Raw genomic sequence first — 20,585 nt, 5'->3', positions numbered from 1 at the left:
GCAAGCTTTTTAAAAAATCACAACAGGATGGCTTACTTGGGGTGTGTATGTTACGTTTTAATTTTTGTATGGTTTTTATGTTAAATTATATTGTTTTACATAGATTGTTTTAATTGTTTTTAAATATTTTACTATTGCGTTTTGAAATGTTTTTATCTTGTAAGCTGCCTTGGGTCCTTCCCTGAGAGAAAAGTGGCTTAGAAATGAAAAGAAATAAATGTCTCCTTTGCTGCATACAGAAAATGAGGATTTTAAAAGATTAAAAAGTTCATAAGGTTGCTATCTTTATTAACACAGGCCAGATTTTTACAAAAGAGGAAAACATTGCAACTTCTCTGAAGTTCTGGATGTACTTAACTAGATAATGTGTTATGTCTCAAAAATAAATGACCATAAGGAGAAATTCATGCAAAAAGGTGCAGTTTAATAGTTTGAAGCACATACTTCCTAAATTTTCATTGAATATACTCAGGTGGGTATTTTGGCTGTACTGTACACTTTCCTGTACATTTCCACATGACACAACAGAAGCCTCTTCTTGAACGGAAAGCCCTCTGGACAATATGGAAAGTCTGCACACCCACCTTTGTGAGTTCCTCCTCCTCATAAAGATTTGTTGTTTCAAGCCCTGAGAGAACAAAAGTTAAAAAGTCAGACACACAAAGCTGACCAGTCAGATTTACCAAGGGTGCTAGATTGGATTCAGGATGAGGTTCCTATAAATTTAAACAGACGCTGGAACAGTATGGGGTACTGTAGAGCACACCAAGCAGAACGAAAGTACCTGTCCTCCTTTTGCCTTCTACAAACCAAACCTGCAGCCACAACCATCCCTTTCCAAAATTGCTCTTGGAGGACCCAATTCTGCTCTTGTCACTGGACACATCCAGCAACAAGAACATTGCTGGGTGTTTCTCTGTCCCCGTTCACCAACTCTCTTCCAGTGGGACAACAGCTGTGTTGGGAAAGGATAACTGTGGCTCCAAGTTAGGATTTGGAAGGTGTGGGAGGGCAGATACCTTCATCCTCCTTGACAAAGCTCTACAGTAAGAGGAGTCCCATCCCAGATACAAACTGACAATCCTACCCTCACCCACCTTACAGGGACTGGTCACCTATAGCAAGCACAAAGTTGTCACAGTAAAATATAATGAAACAAAATTTTATAAAAGGCATCCTGTCACATCTCAGCCCCTATGGCTCCAAGTCCTATTCAAATGCTTTTTGTTGAAATATTTAAAAAGGCTGAACTTGCTGGGCGTAAGTGCAACATCTCTAGGTTTTTGAGCCCTGGAAGAGGTAGAAGCCTTTTTTGGAACCGACAATCCTAATTTGTCCTCAGGAGGCCTGAAGAAGGGCCAAAGAAGTCTGGTTCACTGAGCATTCTGGCTGTTGCTCCATGACTGAAGATGGCCACCAGCAGATAGTCACTGAAGTCATAAGAAGCCGTTTATTCTGGGCTGCAAGAGCTGCAGTATGGATGCCCCCTTCCCACTGACAAGTCTCAAGATGGGAAGCTCAATGACACCTCACTTGTTGCATAAAAACCTGGCAACACAGGTATGGGTCAACTACATAGTCCTTGACTAGACAGAGGAGACAATATGCATGACTGTCTGAAAACAGGATCTTCACCCCACAGGCTAGACACCTCTTGAAGAAAGTGTTCAGTGCCATAAGCCCTCAGAGAGAGAGAGAGAATGAACTGCTGAACTGACAATGCCAAACCGCGGAGACTTCCTATGATCCTAGCATAATGGCAAACAAAAAGGAATCGTAGAATCATAATGTTGGAAGAGACCTCACAGGCCATCAAATCCAGCCCACTGCCATGCAGGAATAGACAACTGGGTTTCAACAAGAATGCCTGGTTTATATGCATGCAGTCAAGAGTAGGGTACAGTTATCACCAAACAAAACCCTAGAAGCTTCTGAATATCTCCACACAGGCATAGAATGATCTGTATGTGGGATTCACAGAGACCACGAAGAAGAATCAAAGTGTGCAAGCATGATCCATCACCCCCTGATAGCTGGAAGAGGTGTACAACCAGGTTAGCAACAGAGAAATATTCACTTCCCAGTTTTTTTCCAGCCTTCCTATCTTTCCCCAGCCTCAGGCTGCAAAGCAAATGCAAAATGTATCCAACAAGGTCAAAAGTAGCTGATCTAGAATCTCAGCCATTGAAATGTGCTGCAAGTTTTCCCTAAGAATAGGTAGGACAAGGATACAGCCAGTTCCAGAGACCTGTGACAATCCCACCATAGTGATCACAGTGCTAAACACTACCTTTGGCCTCAAATACAAGCACTTCTCCCAGGGTACTGCCACACCAGTATCCACTCTGGATACACATACTCTCTGTATGTAAATTATTTCATTATTTACGGGGCAGCACATAAACACTTATCACAACAATCCCTACAACAACCAAAAATGGACATCATCAGTAGGATTCTGATTTTAATGTCTTATCAACAAACCAAATCTTAACTGCCTAACACAGCGATTCTCAAACTTTTTGCCCTCGTGACCCCCTTTACATTTTATGACCCCCTTTACATGTGGATGTCACGCTCCTCTGCTCAGTGTAGTATATGAATAAAAATATTGTTTGTTTAGCGTGTGTATTTTCATTCATACGATCCTGTATATTTATATTTTGACATTTTATAAGAAAATGGCTCTCCTCCTCCTCCTTCTAATGCAAAAAAGCATTACTAAGGCTTCTGTATGATGTGAAATGGGAGGAGGTCAATGGGGTGACACCAACCCTAGGGCTACCTGTGCCCTTGAGCAACATCCAACTGGGGGATCCCACCCACAGTTTGAGAATCACTGACCTAACACAGTTTTCCTTCACACAGTCTCTCTTTGTCCTTCCAGAACTCAAGATCCCTTCTACTAAACTTAACCCTAGCTGGTGCTCTCCTCCTTACTCTCACTTCATCATTCCAACAGGACCTCCCATTCACACTCTGTCAGGCCATCAACTTCACTCCTCTCAACATTCTGCAACATTCTGCACCATGCATATGCCTCACCATATTTAACATCCAGCATTATAATACAAAAACAAGAAGCATTTTTTTCAAGCTGTCTAATATCGCAACAGTCATAAAGGATGGCAGTTTGAACTTGGTGGGCAATGGCCATGCTACACTTGTTCTTGAGACAGCAGGGATTCTAACTTGGAAAAAGCAGCAAGATGGGTATCATGCTAAATATGAACCTATGCTGTTTAGAATTTTGTAGCCCACTTAAATGTGCATGTGTTTTGAGGGCAGGGCTGTTGTTAATTAAACTACATACTTCCATTCTTTTTAAATATTAGATTTCCTTTTGTTTAAATACTCCCCCTCACACACAGAAACTGTCTTCTTCCTAAAGAGAAATAAATCTGTACCTCTCACTTACATGTGGAACAGGACTGTATGTCTTCCTTTTTAAGGAAGTCTCCCTTCTTGTGAGCCAGGTGTCCTAGAGAGATAATGGAATAAACATGATTCTACATTCAGAAAGTGCATCTGTAATCAGAGTATGAATGGGCAGGAACAGAAGTGTGATGAGAAAAGCCACAATGCCACTGGAATTGTGTTGTACTCTGATTGTGAGCTGATTATCAAGCACTGGGTAAATTATTCTCTTGAGACCATAGTTCCCAGAATTCCCCAGTGGCAATGCTGGCTGTAGGTCTAGGAACTTGTGTTCCAAATACATTTTACAGGAGCGGGACAAACAGAAGCAAGTTTGAGAGTGATTCAATGTTTAATCAGAAAATTTAATCAGAAAATTTTGTTTGGCCTTGCAGGAAGGGGGGTGCTCTGGGTCTGAAAGAATTCTATTGGTGCTGTTCTTTGAAAGTTTTATCTTAGTTATATGGATGTCTGCTTCCTTCCAAGCTGCCAGTTAAATGTAGGTAGATTAAGAGACAAATCTCCAGTATGATTGTTTTGAATAACTAGATTCTATAATCATATAAACATCTATCTATCTATCTATCTATCTATCTATCTATCTATCTATCTATCTTCCAGAAAAAGCAAATTTGTCATCTTGGCAAAATCAAATCAAGGGGGATGTTGCTTTACTTACCCACGAAACATGCTGCCACTTTGAATACTGCAACTCCTTGAATGTTGGGATGAAGAATGCAGCACAATGCAGCACCTCTTACAAGTTCCTTGTTGTATGTTCGAGTCTTACAAACACACACACAAAAGGAGAATTGGCATCAGGAATATTTCTGCATGGATGAAAAAAGTCTACGGCAAGATAGACATCATGATGAAATGGATAAAGTATTAGATGTGGGCCATCTAATACTTTATCTGGCTTCAAACAGGCCTGGCTTCAAACAGACACACAGAAAGGGGGGGGGGGGGAGAGAGAGAGACACACAGAGAGAGAGAGAGAGAGAGAGAGAGACCTCCTCAAAGATAACATCACTCACTGATAGTGTGACAAACATGATTGTTCTAAGTGTCACACAGGATTTTATGAAGAGAAGATGGTCAAACCACATGTAGGCCCCATATAGTTGTCCTTGAGGCACATGCTGGATCCAAAAATAATAATAATAAAAATAAATAATAAACATGGGGACAAGCTGTGGTAATACACCAAGATACTTACCAAGTGTTTTGCAGCCTGATGGAGCACATGGTGTAGGCTATACATTGTGGGTGCTACCTTCCAGCTCACTTGTGGGACAAGCTGTTGCAGTGTGACCTTTGCCGCCTATGACAAAAGGTAACAAGGAACGTTAGATGCTCTAAACCAAGAAAAAGCAATGTGTGGCCCTCCTGAGGTTGTCCGACTACAGTTTTCAATAGCTCTAGACCAGTGTGCCAGTGTAAAGAATGTCATCCATCAACTATGCAGGGCTATACTTTATTTGGCTCACTCTAAAATTTGCTATCTAAAGACAAGGAGACTTAAGAGATAATCTCTCTGTTATATTTGGAAGAAGCAAATTGAACATCATGTAAATCCTTCATTCTGAAATAGTTAGTAGAAACTCTTATTCCTCACTACTTTAGTTTGAAAGTTACCTGGAAACCTTTATTGTGCCTAAGGAAGATATTTATTTGCACAGCACTGGGGATTCTCATTACTGGTTCTCTACAACTGTTTACCTGCTAGAGGGGCACTCCACAACTCTATCAGCTGATTTTGGAGCACAACTAACACATGTAGTGGCCCAGGTTAACTAGCATGCCTTTAACTGGTAATCTCCCCATGTTTGTTTATTATTTTATATTTAGCATGTGGATCAAGGATAACTAGTAGGCCTACAGGTTGTTTTATCATCTCCTCTTCACAAAACCCTGCTTGATGCCCAGGATGATGAGAGCTGTAGAGAACAGGGTTTGATTCCCTGCTTGACCATGAAACCCGCTGGGTGACCGTGGCCAAGTCAGACACCTGCAGCCTCAGGGGCAGGCAGTGGCAAACCTTCTCAGAACAAATCTTGCCAAGGAAAGCTCATGATCAGTTCATCTTTGGGTCACTATACACTGGAAACCTTAAGGCCCACAACAAGAATCCTGCCACAATACTCTTTTTCTTTATTTCTCCATTGATTTTTATCCAAATTCTCTTTACTGGTTCCTTTTGATCACTTATATGGATTTGTCATTGACAAATTTGTCCTTTTCTTCCCCACCTATTCTTTTTGATCACGTTATATCCTTCAATTGTTATATTCCAATCATGGGAGTCATCTCATCAAGTCCCTATTATACCTATAAAGCCATATTTAAATTCCTGCACTAGGACTTTAAGCCCATCTTGTTTTGTTTCCAAAACCCTGCACATTGGTGTGTCAATATCTAATTAGTTGTTTGTTCTCATCTTTTATGCTACTGTGAGTTTTACTGTGGCTCCCATTCTCTCCCTCAGCTTCTCATCTAGAATTCACATATCTTTGTTTAGAACCTGTGTTTGGACAGATGTTTAAGCTATCATTTCCATCCCCCAAGGATTTAGTATGAACCCTTCTTAATCAGAATCCGCAGCTTTTGCCAAAGACATTCTTCCTGGTTTTCTAGAAGTGTGGCCTATGTGTAGTCCGTTCTCTAAGAAGTGATGACAATGGTCCCAGAAGCCAAACATCTCCCATTGACACTGACACTATCTGCATAGCCAGTCATTCATTTCGTCCTGTCCCTGTATGATCATCTATCTTTCACTGGAGTTTATCACACTGGGGCTAATTTTGGCATTAAAGAGAGATTAAAGCACATAAAGTGAAAATGGTGAGTAATTGCACAAATGATTATTGCACACAATTGCGCAAATAAAGTGAGATTGGAAGTGCATTGTTGCTGAAATCCCAAAAGTAAAAAGATGTGTATTAATGCTTCTTTGTGACCACTTTAATAGCAGGTTTTGTGCGACGTGTGAAATGGTTTCGCATGATTACGCTATTTTTCTGGGATATTCACAGAATAAACTCCTGATCTCCTTTGTGTGATAAACTCCACTGATAGAATCTCTGATGCATTGAAGAGTCTTGACATATAGCTGCAATGTGTTGGCCTTCTCTTCCAAGAGAGCCACCAGTTTGCACTTGTTGCAAGTGTGGTCAGGGAAGTTTTCATACAAGAAGACAAACATTGCACACACAATGCAGCAGAAAATGATAAATCCTTCTGTCTACAATCAGTTATTTTTTATCCCTTTCAGACCATAATATCAATTGCAGTGTTATCAATATGGCTGTATGTGCCCCAAGGAACAAACTCCAAAGACTGAGGCAGAAGTTATACAGAGCTACTGGTTGATAGTTCTGCCCCAAACAACTCGGCAGAAGCCCCATCTCTTAGATCATGTGCTCAGGCAGACAACATGGTACAAAACAAACAAAAGCCCCCCACAAGCCTTACAAAAACATGGTCAAAGAGTCATGGATGAAAAAAGTAATGGATGACCCCCCAAAATACAAGTCATCTTCAGCTCACTCCTCAGAGACTGAGGTCCAAAGACTGAGGCAACTGTTCTATAGAGCTAGTGGCTTCTAGCGTTGCCTTCAAGCAAGACAGTGACTTAGCAGAAGCACTGAGCCTTGCTTAGACCATATGTTCAAAGAGTCTTTGAACCAAAACCAAACAAAGTCTTTTAAAATATACACAGTCAGAGAGTCAAGGATGACCCCCCCCAAACAGCTCACTTTTTGCTCTCCCTTCACAGACTCACCTCAGCCACCTCATCCTCATCCTCAAGGTGAATGAGGACATTCACCATTTCCAAAATGGTTTCCTCTGATGTAGTTGGGCTCCATGGCTTTCCAGGTCGGCCCCGAAGCAGCCCCAGATGTTTTATGGCAGCTGCTCTAACTGATGCTTCTTCCTACAAAAACAGGAAAATAAAGAACTGTCATCAGCAATTGGTTCTACTCAGTGTTGCCTCCTGTTACTGTTTGTAAGTGCAAATTTGTCTCTGACCTGAGCCTTTTCATTTCCTGAGATCAAAAAGCTCTCAATCAATTTAAATTCCCCATCCCTTTGAAAATGGCAATGCTGGTGCCAGATTAAGCTCCTTACTCCTAACACAGGTGCCTAAGAATACATGCATGGAGTCCAATCTTCCAGTAGAATGTGTTCCTGGGACACTCTGCAGTACTCTTCCACTCTAGCAAAGATGAGTGAGAAATTCACTCAAATGATGATGATGTTATCCTATCAGGAGCTTCAGGACAAATTGTGGCCACAGCTGGCCTCCTCTACAATGCCTGCCAGATGTAATGCCATATATTTACCCAGGATTCTCTTTCTGGCTCTCTCTCACATAGACACATACACACACATATAGGGTGTGACATAATCCAAGGAAAGAATGGACCAACACATAGCAGTCAACATATTTGTCAATTACTCACATGACCAATGAGGGTGCAGTATGTAGCAGCCAACATTTTTACATAGCCAGAGCCAGCTTCAACGGTAACCTTCGGGAGAACAGACTCTAGTAGCTCAATCACCCGAGGCAGAACATCTGGCTTTGAGGTGCCCAGGGCATTCAGGAGAGCAAGCTGCATGCACCAGGGGTTCTCCATCTAAAGAAAAAGTTGCCTCCTTTAACATATTTCATAAGCCTAGTAATAGATCTCTTTTTGAGATGAGAAGATATCTATGCCACAATTCCACCAGTGAAAAAAGGAAGAGAATGAAGCTGGTTTATGGCAAGGCAAATCAGTTGCACACCTGAAAGGCAGTGGCCCTCAGCAAATTATCAGTCTCATTATAGCTCTGCAAGCAAGAGATATAACACTATTTTTAAAAAGCAGTGGTGCCTCTAGGGGGGGGTGCTGTGGTGCAGGCCGCACCAGTTGACACCTCAGAAAGGGGATGACACCAAGTTGGGCACTCCCCCTGCGCATCATGCATCTACCCACTTGATGGGCCCGCACTCCCCCCCACATGCTTTCCTGTCCTTTACTTCATCAGGAAAAGGAATGAGTGGCACAGTGGGAGGGAGCGCACGCACCCAGTGTCAAACTAACTGGTCAGTAGTTGCTCAGGTCTTTTTTGCAATTTTTGAAGGTGGGGGCATCATTTGCCCTCCTCCAATTGAATGGGACCATTCCTGTTTTCCAAGAAATTTTGAAGATTGTTGAGGGTTGTTCTGCGATTACATCTGCAGGTTTCTTTCATAGTCTTGGATGCACTTCATCTAGCCCTGTATACTTGAATTCATTTAGAGTAGCTAGATATTCCTTTGCCAGTTCTGGGCTGTAGTCTTCTTATTGCAGGATTTTTTCTATTTATTCTATATGGAGAATAATTTATTCTGTGTCCACCAGTTAGAACATTGTTTTCCTTATATAAAAGAAAGTGGAAGGCTGTCATATACTGACTGACTGTAGCTCAGAAATCCAAACTTTAGTGTAAAATAGCAAGCATTATTCAGAATCCAAAGCGGTTCACCATATGGTGATATTGTTGGCACTAAAGCAATTTAAGTTACACAGTACATTAAAAGCATTTCAATACTTTTCACATGCTCAAACTTCATTCATTCCTAAGCCAAAACATCCCTCTTACCCTATTGTTTCTCTTCATACCAGGCATTCCCATGGAATTAAAAAGATTGTATGTACAGCGCTGTGTAAATTTACAGCACTATATAAATAAAGGTTAATAATAATAATAATAACAACAACAACTGACCTTGGCTGATCCTGGTGCCTATTACCCCCCCTTCACATTTCCTCCTTAACCTACTCTAGCTTAAACATTCTTTGCACCCAACAATATCAAAAGTATGACACATCCCATCATCTAGTAATACAAAATAAAGCAGGTACAGCATAAATGATTAACGAGCACGGCAGGAACTCTGAGGGGCTCAGATCCTGAGGCTTCCAGTTATCTCTGTATGGTCAGCCCTTTGCATCCACTAATTCTTCATCCATGAATTCAAGCATCCACCTCTTGAAAATATTACAAAAAAATTACAAAAAACTTGCAACTTGCAATTCCTACTCCTCTTCTAATCTCTATTGCTCCTTCTTTTCTGCCCTCGCTTCTCCATATCTTCAATCTCTCTTTCTCTACAGGCTCCTTCCCTTCTGACTTCAAACATGCTCTCGTTTCCCCAATTCTGAAGAAAACCTCTCTCGACCCCTCTTCTTTGTCTAGCTATCGTCCAATTTCTCTTCTTCCTTTTCTTTCTAAGGTCCTAGAATGGGTCGTTTATTCTCGCTGTATTAAGTTTCTTGAAGCCAACTCCATCCTGGACCCTTTCCAGTCTGGCATCCGCCCACGGCACTCTACAGAGACAGCCCTCACCAAGATCTCAAACGATCTCTTGCGGGCCAAGGCAAACGGCCTCTACTCTATTCTCATCTTTCTTGATCTGTCTGCTGCCTTTGACACTGTTGATCACTGTCTCCTGGTTGATTTACTTTCTGACCTTGGGTTCTCCGGCTCTGCTCTTGACTGGTTTAAATCTTACTTGTCAAACAGATCTTTTGCAGTGGTCATGGGTGGTCAGACTTCGTCCTTTGTTCCCTTATCTATTGGAGTGCCCCAGGGCTCTGTTCTGGGTCCCCTTCTGTTTTCTCTCTACACATTGTCCTTAGGTAAACTCATTAGCTTTTGGTTTTTCCTACCATCTGTACGCCGATGACACCCAGTTGTATCTTTCCACCCCTGACCTTTCTCCAAGGCTTGAACAGCAAGTTTCATCTTGTCTCACAGCTGTCTTGCAGTGGATGTGCCATCAGCGTTTGAAGCTCAATATGTCCAAGATGGAGCTTCTTGTCTTTCCTCCTAAGTCCACCCTTCAACACTCCTTTTCTGTCTCTGTGGACAACATTTCTATTCAACTAGTCCAGCAAGCACGCAGTCTTGGTTTTATCTTTGATTCTTCTATGTCGTGTATCCCTCAGATCCAGACCACAGCCAAGGCTTGTAGATTCTTTTTATACAATATTGCCAAAATCCGACCATATCTCTCTGCCTCTTCTGCCAAGATCCTGGTTCATGCCCTAGTGGTATCATGACTTGATTTCTGTAACATCCTCCTGGCTGGGCTTCCTCTTTCTCACCTCCGTCCTTTAATTTCTGTCCAGCATTCAGCTGCATGCATTATCACTTCCACCCACCGCTCTGACCACATCTCTCCTGTGTTGGCATCCCTTCACTGGCTCCCCCTTCCTTTCCACATTCAGTACAAGCTCCTGCTATCAATGTTTAAAGCCCTCCATGGGCTGGCCCCTCCTTACTTATCAGACCTTATTTCTCCTCACCTTCCCACCAGGGACCTCCGTTCTGGTAGTCAAGGTCTACTGTCCCAGCCCAGGATTTCCTCTGCCCCATCTCGGATTCGCCCCTTTTCACTCGCTGCCCCTCACTCCTGGAACCTTCTTCCCCCACGAGACACAAGGGCAATCACTTCTTTAACCAGCTTCAAAAAGGAGTTGAAGACCATCCTGTTCAGAGAAGCGTTCCCAGGCCTTGCATAATTGTCACTTGCCTCCCTGGATGAAGATTAACCATCCATTATGAAGCCAAGCCCTCCCTCCAGTCCATCTGCCTTGGTCCAGGCCTTGGAGGTAGAGAGGAACTGCTGGACCTCATCCCCTTCCCCACCATTACTCTCTTCTCCTTTTGTGTGGTGTCTTTTTAGATTGTAAGCCCGAGGGCAGGGAACTGTCTAATTAAAGACTGTATGTACAGCGCTGTGTAAATTTACAGCGCTTTATAAATAAAGGATAATAATAATAAAAATTACAAAGAAACCTTGATTTTGCCATTTTATATAAGGCACACCATTTTACTATCCATTGTAGTTAATGGGGGTCCTGGAAAGAAACCCCAGTAGATCCAAAGGGCCCACTGTATAACAAATCCCAATGGGACATGACCAACTCTCACTTTTTCCATCCCACTAACCAGCTCTTCTCTGATACCCTGTTTGTCTCCTCCACCTTTTCTATAATGAAAGTGTCTGCACAGCTAGTGAGGAATTTGTTGGACATAGTTTTTTGTGGGTTTTTTGGGCTATGTGGCCATGTTCTAGAAGAGTTTCTTCCTGATGTTTCACCAGCATTTGAGGCTGACATCTTCAGAGAATGTTTGCCTGGAAAGGACTTGGCTATATATATACTGTGTGAGCCTGGGAATGCAGGAGTGATTTGCATGTGTCTTGTTCTGTGCTGGTGCAGGGACGTAGCTAGGATTTTAGGAAGGGGGGGTCCAGACTAAGTGCTACCATTATTATAATGGGGCTTGGGTGCGGCGGCGCAGCAGCACACACCATTCATTTTTCTAATGGAAGGGGGGGTCCGGACCCCAAGAACCCCCCCGGCTACATCCCTGGCTGGTGGCAGGCCTCAGGCTGGGAGGCTAATGCAAAAGAGGATTCATGTCTGCTAACTGGTGATCATTATCTGCTGGGAAAGCCCCTGACTCTGAATGGTTTCCCATTTGCATTTGCTGAGTCCTCATTTTGCTATTCCTCAGGACTGGTATCCAAATTTTGTTCACTTTAAGGGTTTCTTCTTTTTTCTAAAGTTGCTTCTAAAGCAAATGGGAAACCACTCAGAGTCAGGGGCTTTTCCAGCAGATAATGATCACCAATTAGCAGACACTAATCCTCTTTTGCAGTGACTTCCAACAAACATCAGGGTTTTGGAAGTCTCCCATTACTGCTATATCTCTCCTTTTGGAATATTTGGTCATTTGTTTTAGGAAGACATCATCCAAATCTTCAGTTTGGCTGGGGAGCCTATGGTAAACAATCAGGTCACTCTTGTGTCCCTCTCCCTTAATTTTTACCCAAATGCTCTCAACTTGTTTTTCATGCTCTGCATATGGTAATGTATCTCCTCACAAGTGTACACATTCTTGACATAAGAATAACAGTACAAAAAACACTATTCAGGGAGTACCAAAAAAGGGAACTATACAAAAATATAATTCCTCAAACAGTTATCCTAAACACCTGCTTTGAATGATTGAAGACCAAAATTTATATCCTTCTTTTCTGAAGTTCACTTACCAGTTCTGAATCTAATATAAGGGAAGAAATCCCACGGAGACTCAGTCTACGTACTCCCAGGCTATCATGGTCCAAGCATCTCAACAGGTATTCAGATGTCTCTTGATTAGCCGTCAGGTATTTAATATTGTTCGTGAGAAGCTGGAGTGTCCAAAGGAAATAATTTCAAACTAACTGACTAGACTGAAAGCTAGCCACAACTAACTGACTAGATTGAAAGGGGGCACTCTGCATCTCCATGCAGCACATTTTGCTGTCAGAAGTTTACTCATTCACACAGCTCCACAAGGTCAACTGAGGCCAGATCAATGGCTATACTGCACATTTGGTTATTCTTTTCATGTTACATTTCTGTTGTCAACATTGCCTGAAATTAGGGTTGCCATAATTCTGGACCTCCAAACTGGGACAAATGTAGGACAAAAGTAGGACAAAATTTTCAAATGTAGGACACATTTTTTTAAAATGGAGGACACGCAAAAAAATTGATGATTTTTTAAAAAATGTTAATATAAATGCATGTTTCTTAGGCATGATCAAAATGGAGGACATTTTGGCATTGTTCCTAGACAGATGGCAGAAATGTACTTCCCTTTCTGGCTAACCTCCCCCCCCATTCCAAACAGCATATTTGGGCATTGAAGAGGAGGAAGAGTGGAAAAGGCAGAGGAGGAGGAAGAGGAGAAGAAGAAGAGGAGGAGGAAGAAGGGGAGGAAGAAGGGGAGGAGAAGAAGAGATGGAGAAGAAGAGGAGGAGAAAGAAGATGAAGAAGAGGAGGAAAAGGAGGAAGAAGGAAGAGGAAGAAGGGGAGGAAGAAGGGGAGGAAGAGGAGGAGGAGAAGAAGAGATGGAGGAGGAAGAAAATGAAGAAGAGGAGGAAGAAGGAAGAGGAAGAAGGGGAGGAAGAAGGGGAGGAGGAGAAGAAGAGATGGAGAAGAAGAGGAGGAGAAAGAAGATGAAGAAGAGGAGGAAAGGGAGGAAGAAGGAAGAGGAAGAAGGGGAGGAAGAAGGGGAGGAGAAGAAGAGATGGAGAAGAAGAGGAGGAGGAAGAAGATGAAGAAGAGGAGGAAAAGGAGGAAGAAGGAAGAGGAAGAAGGGGAGGAAGAAGAGGAGGAGGAGGAGGAGGAGAGGAAGAAGAAGAAGAGGAGGAAAAAGATGAAGAAGAAGGGGAGGAAGAGGAGGAGAAAGAGGAAGAAGAGGAGGAGGAAGAAGGGGAAGAAGAAAAGGAGGCAGAAGAAGAGGAGGAGGAGAAAGAGGAAAGGCTCTTTCCTCTGCCTGGCTGCCTCCGTCGCCAACGGAGGAAGCCAGGCAAGGGAATGGGGCCTTGCTGAAGCCAAGCCCCAAACCCCTGCCTGGCTGCCTCCGTCGCCGTTTTGCCCCACCCCCGGGATTCCCCCCCCCCCCCAGAGATGGAGGCAGCCAGGCAGAGGTTTGGGGCTTGGCTTCAGCCGTCCTCCAAGCCCCAGCCAAGCCTGGAGGACTCCACGATCGCGGAGGAGCCCCCAGGGCATGGCTAGGGCTTGGAAGACAGCCATCCTCCAAGCCCCAGCCAAGCCTGCAGGACTCCGCGATCGCGGAGGAGCCCCCAGGGCATGGCTAGGGCTTGGAAGACAGCTGTCCTCCAAGCCCCAGCCAAGCCTGCAGGACTCCACGATCGTGGAGGAGCGCCCGGGGCATGGCTAGGGCTTGGAAGACAGCCATCCTCCAAGCCCCAGCCAAGCCTGCAGGACTCCGCGATCGCGGAGGAGCCCCCGGGGCATGGCTAGGGCTTGGAAGACAGCTGTCCTCCAAGCCCCAGCCAAGCCTGCAGGACTCGCTGGGGGGGGGAGTCCCAGGGGCGGGCCAAACCGGGGCGGGACCATGCAGACCCGCCCCAAATCGGGAAAGTCCCGCCCCCAGGCGGGATATGGGAACCCTACCTGAAATGGCCCAGAGAAAAATTTGGAAAGACAGTTTCTCCCTTTTGGCAAGATTACCCTACTCTTTTATGGCCCATATCTGGTTTTCTTGCCCTGCATGGGATCACTGTGAAAAGATTAAAAGTTGGTTGGAGAAGAATTCTTTAGCAAGGATGTTCATTATGCAAAGGGGGCTTCCTTCTTTTGCTAACACTTCTGTAAATTTTGCCAGAATCTGCAAGCACCAATAGCTGCAGCAAGGAAAGCCACTGGAACATTTGGGATGTTCATCTGCAAATATGCGTTCTAGTAGCATATAAGAGATTCCTAGTAGGTTTGGCCAAAATAGGAATCTCTGTCAGGATACTTGCACAGATGGAAGCACCACCAGCAATGGCAATTGGACAGTGTGACTGGTACATGCCCAGCTGCGTCAGAGCCATTCTGGGGCTGTTATTATTGTGGGGTGGGTGGGAAAGCACATATGAATGAGAAAATAGCTTTCATAAGGGAGTACTGAATACCTTTTACACAATGGTCTAAATCAGGGGTCGGCAACCTGTGGCCCGCGGAGGCTGTTGGAGCGCCCCCCGACTGCTGCTGTCACCGCCGCCACCGCCACCACCGGTGGCGGTCGCGGCTTTTTGCAGCTCTGGACACCGCCATTTTTTCATCCAAAATGGCGGCGAAGTCTCGCGCGACCTTCTCTGAGGCCCGCTGCAGCCGCCGGAGCCCTCGAATAGGGCTCAGACGGCGGCAGCGGGCCTCTGGGAGGCCGGGGGCTGTCGCTGGCGCCGGCGGGAGGGCTGCCAGAACCAAGGAGCCTCGCTGTAGCGAGGTCTCCTTGGCCCTGGCCGGCTCTCTCCACCGGCGGGAGGACTGCCAGAGCCAAGGAGCCCCTCTGCAGCGAGGTCTCCTTGGCCCTGGCCGGCTCTCTCCAGGCAGGGAAGGAAGGGGCGGGGGGAGGAGGAGGAAGAGGAGGAGGAGGGAGGAAAGAAAGAGGAAGAGGAGGGAGGAGGAGGAGGAAGGGGAGGAAGAGGAGGGAGGAGGAGGAAGGAAAGAAGTAGGAGGAAGAGAAGCAGGGAGGAAGAAGAGGAGGAGGGAGAAAGAAGAGGAGGAAGGAGGAAGAAAGGGGAGGGAGGGAGGAAGGAGGAGGAGTGCATTTCTGTGTATTTTCAGTGCATTTAATGCTAAAAGGTCTGCTGTAACAATGATAGTGGTGGTGGTGGTCGTGGTGATGGTGATGATGATGAGTGAGCTTGAGAAGCATGCAACTACTGTTTCTGAAGCTGAGAAAGTGTCACCTTCCAAAGTGTGTTTTGGGTGCTTTTAATGCTAACAAGTCTCCCTTGCTTTGACAATGATAGTGTGGTGATGGTGATGATGATGAGTGAGCTTGAGAGGCAGGCAACTACTGTTTCTGAAGCCGAGAGAGTGTCACCTTCCAAAGTGTGAAATGCACAAATGTGCTGTTGTGTGTGTTTTGGAATGCAGGTTGGGGGTGTTTGTCCAGAAAGGGACCAAGGAGGAGAGGGCGGGCGCACGCCTCCTCCTCCTTGCGGGGCTTCGGTGGAGGCTCCGCCCCTGGAGGGTGGCTCCATCCCTGGAGGGTGGAAGCTCCGCCCCCAGCATGCAACCCCGCCCCCGGAGGGTGGAAGCTCCACCCCTTGGCTTCGCACCCCCCCCAACTTGTCTGAGGGACAGCAACCCGGCCCCCGGCCCCAAAAGGTTGCCTACCCCTGGTCTAAATAGTACAGTTGCAGATAAAACCAGCGTGGCATAGTGGTTTGAGTGTTGCACTGCGACTCTGGAGACCAGGGTTTGATTCCCACTTGGCCATGAAACCCACTGGATGATCTTGGCCAAGTTACACACTCTCAGCCTCAGAAGAAGGTAATGGCAAAACCTCCTCTGAACAATTCTTGCCAGGAAAGCCCCATGATAGGTTCCCTTTAGGGTCACTATAAGTTGGAAACAACTCAAACGCACACAACAACAACAACAACAGTGCCCAAGAAGATTCCAGCTTGTCTCCATCACCAACTAAAAGAGCTCATACCATGGATGGAGACGTGCCATGAAGAGGGCAAGCTTATTGTTCTTTTCAAGTTCAATGTTTGTATGTGTGTATGTGCCTTCAAGCCACTTGTTAACTTATGGTCACCCCATGAATTTTATAGGGTTTTCTTAGGCAAGGAATACTCAGATCTTTTTTTTTTTTTTTTTTTTAATATTAGCCAGCATCTGGTAATCATTGTACATCTCTCCTCCAAATATTAACAAGGGTTGATCCTACTTAGCTTCCAAGATCAGACAGGATCTTGTGGGGGGGGGGGGTAGCCTTAAGGGTGTTTAGACACTTCAGCTGGTGTTTTATATAATTTAAATATAGCCAAGGTTGACATTAAACATGTCAGTAAGGGACCCAGCAATAGGGCTTGCAGACAGACTGATGTTAGTGGAAAGAAGGCAACCACACCATCAACATCTTGCATTTCCTATAGTTTCAGTACTACTTACCTCAGTGTAAATTGTAACAGCGATTTCATAGAGCTTTGGAGGATCTCTAGATACTATGATGGAAAGGAGGTAGTCTACCATCTTGGGGATCCAAAATTGTGAGGCACTGATGAGAACCCTATAAGATAAACCAGGGTCTTGTGAATGATGGGGAAAGTAGAGCAAAAAAAAAAAAAGAAAAAAGAAAAAAGAAAAAGGGAGACAAACAATCTTATTCTTTGTCCTATGTTCTATTTCACTGCCATTGTTCAGCGACTAACATGTTCCTTTTTACCTCACCAAAGCACATAATCCTTGGCTGAAGCCATCTGAGCAGCTCAGTTGCTCCCAGCAGGATATTGTCTCCTCCTTTCTTGCTCTTAAGGTATGGACAAGGAGCCGCAGAGTTTCCATGGGCTCTCTGTAAGAAAAAAAATTATCACCAAGAAAGGTCATTGAGGACCAGGAGTGTTATAAATAAAGGATTCCCAGTTTCAGGAAATCTGATGTATTGAATAGGATAGGACCAAAGAGTAGACAAGACTTGCTGATCTAAGAGATGAAGTGTGTTGTTATGGTTAGAGTGAAAGGCAAGGATTGGGATGTCCATATTCTAGTCCCCACTGAGTCATGAAACCCGCTGGGTGACCAGCAAGGTCTCTCAGGTTGCATCCACACTGGAGAAATAACCTGGTTTGGCACCACTCTAAGTGCCCTGGTTCAAGGCTATGGAATTCTGGGAGTTGGAGTTTGTTGTGGGGCCCAGAGCAGAGCACTGTGTGCTTTCCAGATAGCGAGGTAGCAGAGCTGCAAAGGTCTTCAGGTTACTCACCTCACCAATAGCTTATCTTGCTGAAATGATGACGAAATCTGCTCCAGTAAGGCCAGGAACAGTATCGAGAAGTGATCTTTGAAGAGATCTTCATATGCATCTACCTTCATGAGTTTGTGCAGTACCTGGGTTGCATGTTGCTAGGAGAAATGGAAAAGGATATGTAACTTGCTTTCTTTGGGCCAAAACAGACTGCAGAAATAATCCAATTTGAGAGCACTGACTGCCCTGGCTCAGTGCTAGGGAATGCTGGAAACTGTTGTTTCTTGGGACAACAGGCAGAATTTCTCACAAAACTACAGTTCCCAGAATTCTGTACCGCTGAGCCAGGAGCCAGGGTAGTTAAAGTGGTCTCAAACTGAATTATTTCTGCTGTCTGTTCTTTGTTGCCCCCCCCCCCCCAACAGACACACACACTCTTACATTTGAGGGTGAAGCTCTGGGAATATAGAGCAGGGATGACCCAAGTTAAGGATGGCCAAGTGAGACAATCCAAATGCCATAGTAGCTCTTCTGTTATGAAGTAAGGTTGTTACATTAGGTAGCAGGTGCTATGAAGTGACAGCAACGTACCGAGAGATCAAGTTGCTGCATATAGCCTGTTCTGCACCCTCTAAGCTCATCTATCTTCAAGTGCAGTGGAGGACACAATTTCTTAGTCAGTGTTGAAGAAAGATTCAGTGGTCATTTCTTTGCCTCAAGAAGCAAATCTTGAGGTGGCTCTGCCCCTCCATGACTATATGTATGAGTACACAAATATACACATATGCTAACACTATGCACATTGTGCTGCAGTGCGTCACTAAAGTTGGTGTCACCCAGTGCGTAACTCATGCTGTCACTGCCCCCCCCCCATTGATCTCCTCTCATGCCACACCCATACAGAATCCTTAGCAATGTTTTTGTACTAACTTAATTACAAATCATAATTCCCCTATATCACTGAATGTAATGGTATTATTATTATTATTATTATTATTATTATTATTATTATTTGTAGTCACACCAGGTAGGACGGAATGGAGGATAAGAAGAGTAAGTCTTTCCCCAACATCCTTATCACCACTTACCACCACTGTATTCACTCCCAGCTTCTCCTGCATCTTAGCCAGCAGTAACTGCATAAGTTGGTCAGGATCAGCAGAGTCAAATACAGCTTGCCAAATAGCCTCACAGTTGCTGTGAATGAAAAGAAAGTAGTGGACCAGAGATGATCAGATAAATATTTTAGGAATGACTTTTCCCACTAGAAACTGAAGGCATTTTGCCTTACAGACCGACCAACTCATAGGTGGTCAGGCTTCATAACAAAGTTGAAGCCACCTAGAAACAAAAGCTTCACACTCAAGGATTACATAAAAATAACACACATTTATGTATTTCATATGTGTTAAATGGCCATCTTAATATTGTTGTTTCAGGAATGTTTCTAAATCAGAAACATACATATAACAATAGCTTGTCATGAAGTAAAATACTGCCACAAAGCAGCACAAAAGGTTTTTAAAACCATGCTAAAGGTTTGGTGGAACTACCAAAAGCCCTAGGTCTTTTCTAGCCTAATGGATGACAACTGATGCAATCCAGAGCTTGGACAGTTATTTTTTGATGAGAATAATAGTCCCCACTGAGTCATGAAACATGCTGGGTGACCAGCAAGGTCTCTCAGGTTGCATCCACACTGAAGAAATAACCTGGTTTGGCTCCTCTATATCTTTAATCTCTCTCTCTCTCTATGGGTTCCTTCCCCTCTGACTTCAAACATGCTCTCGTTTCTCCAATTCTGAAGAAACCCTCTCTCGACCCCTCTTCTTTGTCTAGCTATCGTCCAATTTCTCTTCTTCCTTTTCTTTCTAAGGTCCTAGAATGGGTCGTTTATTCTCGCTGTATTAAGTTTCTTGAAACCAACTCCATCCTGGACCCTTTCCAGTCTGGCATCCGCCCACGGCACTCTACAGAGACAGCCCTCACCAAGATCTCAAACGATCTCTTGCGGGCCAAGGCAAAAGGCCTCTACTCTAGTCTCATTCTTCTTGATTTGTCTGCGGCCTTTGACACTGTTGATCACTGTCTCCTGGTTGATTTACTTTCTGACCTTGGGTTCTCCGGCTCTGCTCTTGACTGGTTTAAATCTTACTTGTCAGACAGATCTTTTGCAGTGGTCACGGGTGGTCAGACTTCATCCTTAAACATTCCCTTATCTGTTGGAGTTCCCCAGGGCTCTGTTCTGGGTCCCCTTCTGTTTTCTCTCTACACACTGTCCTTAGGTAAACTCATTAGCTTTTGGTTTTTCCTACCATCTGTATGCCGATGACACCCAGTTGTATCTCTCCACCCCTGACCTTTCGACGGGGCTTGAACAGCAAGTTTCTTCTTGTCTGACTGCCATCTCTCAGTGGATGCGGCTTCGGCACTTGAAGCTCAACATGTCTAAGACTGAGCTTCTTGTCTTTCCACCTAAACCCACCCTTCACTATTCCTTTTCTGTTTCTGTCGACGACACTTCTATTCAACCAGTTCATCAAGCCCGCAGTCTTGGCTTCATTTTTGACTCTTCTCTGTCATTTATTCCCCAGATCCAGGCCACTGCCAAGGCCTGTAGATTCTTTCTCCTCAACATTGCCAAGATCCGTCCCTTCCTCTCAGCCTCTACTGCCAAGACTCTAGTCCATGCCCTAGTGGTTTCGCGACTAGATTATTGTAACCTCCTTCTGACAGGGCTTCCTCTTTCACACCTCCATCCTTTAATCTCTGTCCAGTATTCAGCTGCCTGTATTGTCACATCCGCTCGCCGCTTTGACCATGTTTCACCTCTTTTATCCTCCCTTCATTGGCTCCCCTTCCCC

General features: G+C 44.6%; 1 protein-coding gene across 1 annotated transcript in view; it reads right to left on the bottom strand.

The window, feature by feature from the left end:
- Nucleotides 1-386: 386 nt before the first annotated feature.
- Nucleotides 387-20,585, bottom strand: part of LOC149305175 (uncharacterized) — a 39,227-nt gene continuing 19,028 nt past the window's right edge. The window contains exons 8-18 of the mRNA XM_089479069.1: nt 18,810-18,918; nt 17,740-17,879; nt 17,203-17,328; nt 16,929-17,046; nt 12,512-12,652; nt 7,884-8,060; nt 7,202-7,354; nt 4,637-4,741; nt 4,097-4,202; nt 3,419-3,481; nt 387-628 (exon numbers count right to left, since the gene is read on the bottom strand). Of these exons, the coding sequence (XP_089335195.1) occupies nt 456-628; nt 3,419-3,481; nt 4,097-4,202; nt 4,637-4,741; nt 7,202-7,354; nt 7,884-8,060; nt 12,512-12,652; nt 16,929-17,046; nt 17,203-17,328; nt 17,740-17,879; nt 18,810-18,918 (1,411 nt within the window). The 3' untranslated portion in view covers nt 387-455. The remainder of the gene's footprint in view (nt 629-3,418; nt 3,482-4,096; nt 4,203-4,636; nt 4,742-7,201; nt 7,355-7,883; nt 8,061-12,511; nt 12,653-16,928; nt 17,047-17,202; nt 17,329-17,739; nt 17,880-18,809; nt 18,919-20,585) is intronic.

The sequence above is a fragment of the Sceloporus occidentalis genome, unplaced genomic scaffold (genome assembly GCF_023333645.1).
Source record: "Sceloporus occidentalis isolate IW3139 unplaced genomic scaffold, rSceOcc1.0.p SCAF_13, whole genome shotgun sequence".
NCBI classification, from domain to species: Eukaryota; Metazoa; Chordata; class Lepidosauria; order Squamata; family Phrynosomatidae; genus Sceloporus; species Sceloporus occidentalis.
Note: the sequence above shows the minus strand (reverse complement) of the source record. Positions and strands in the feature narration are given on the sequence as shown.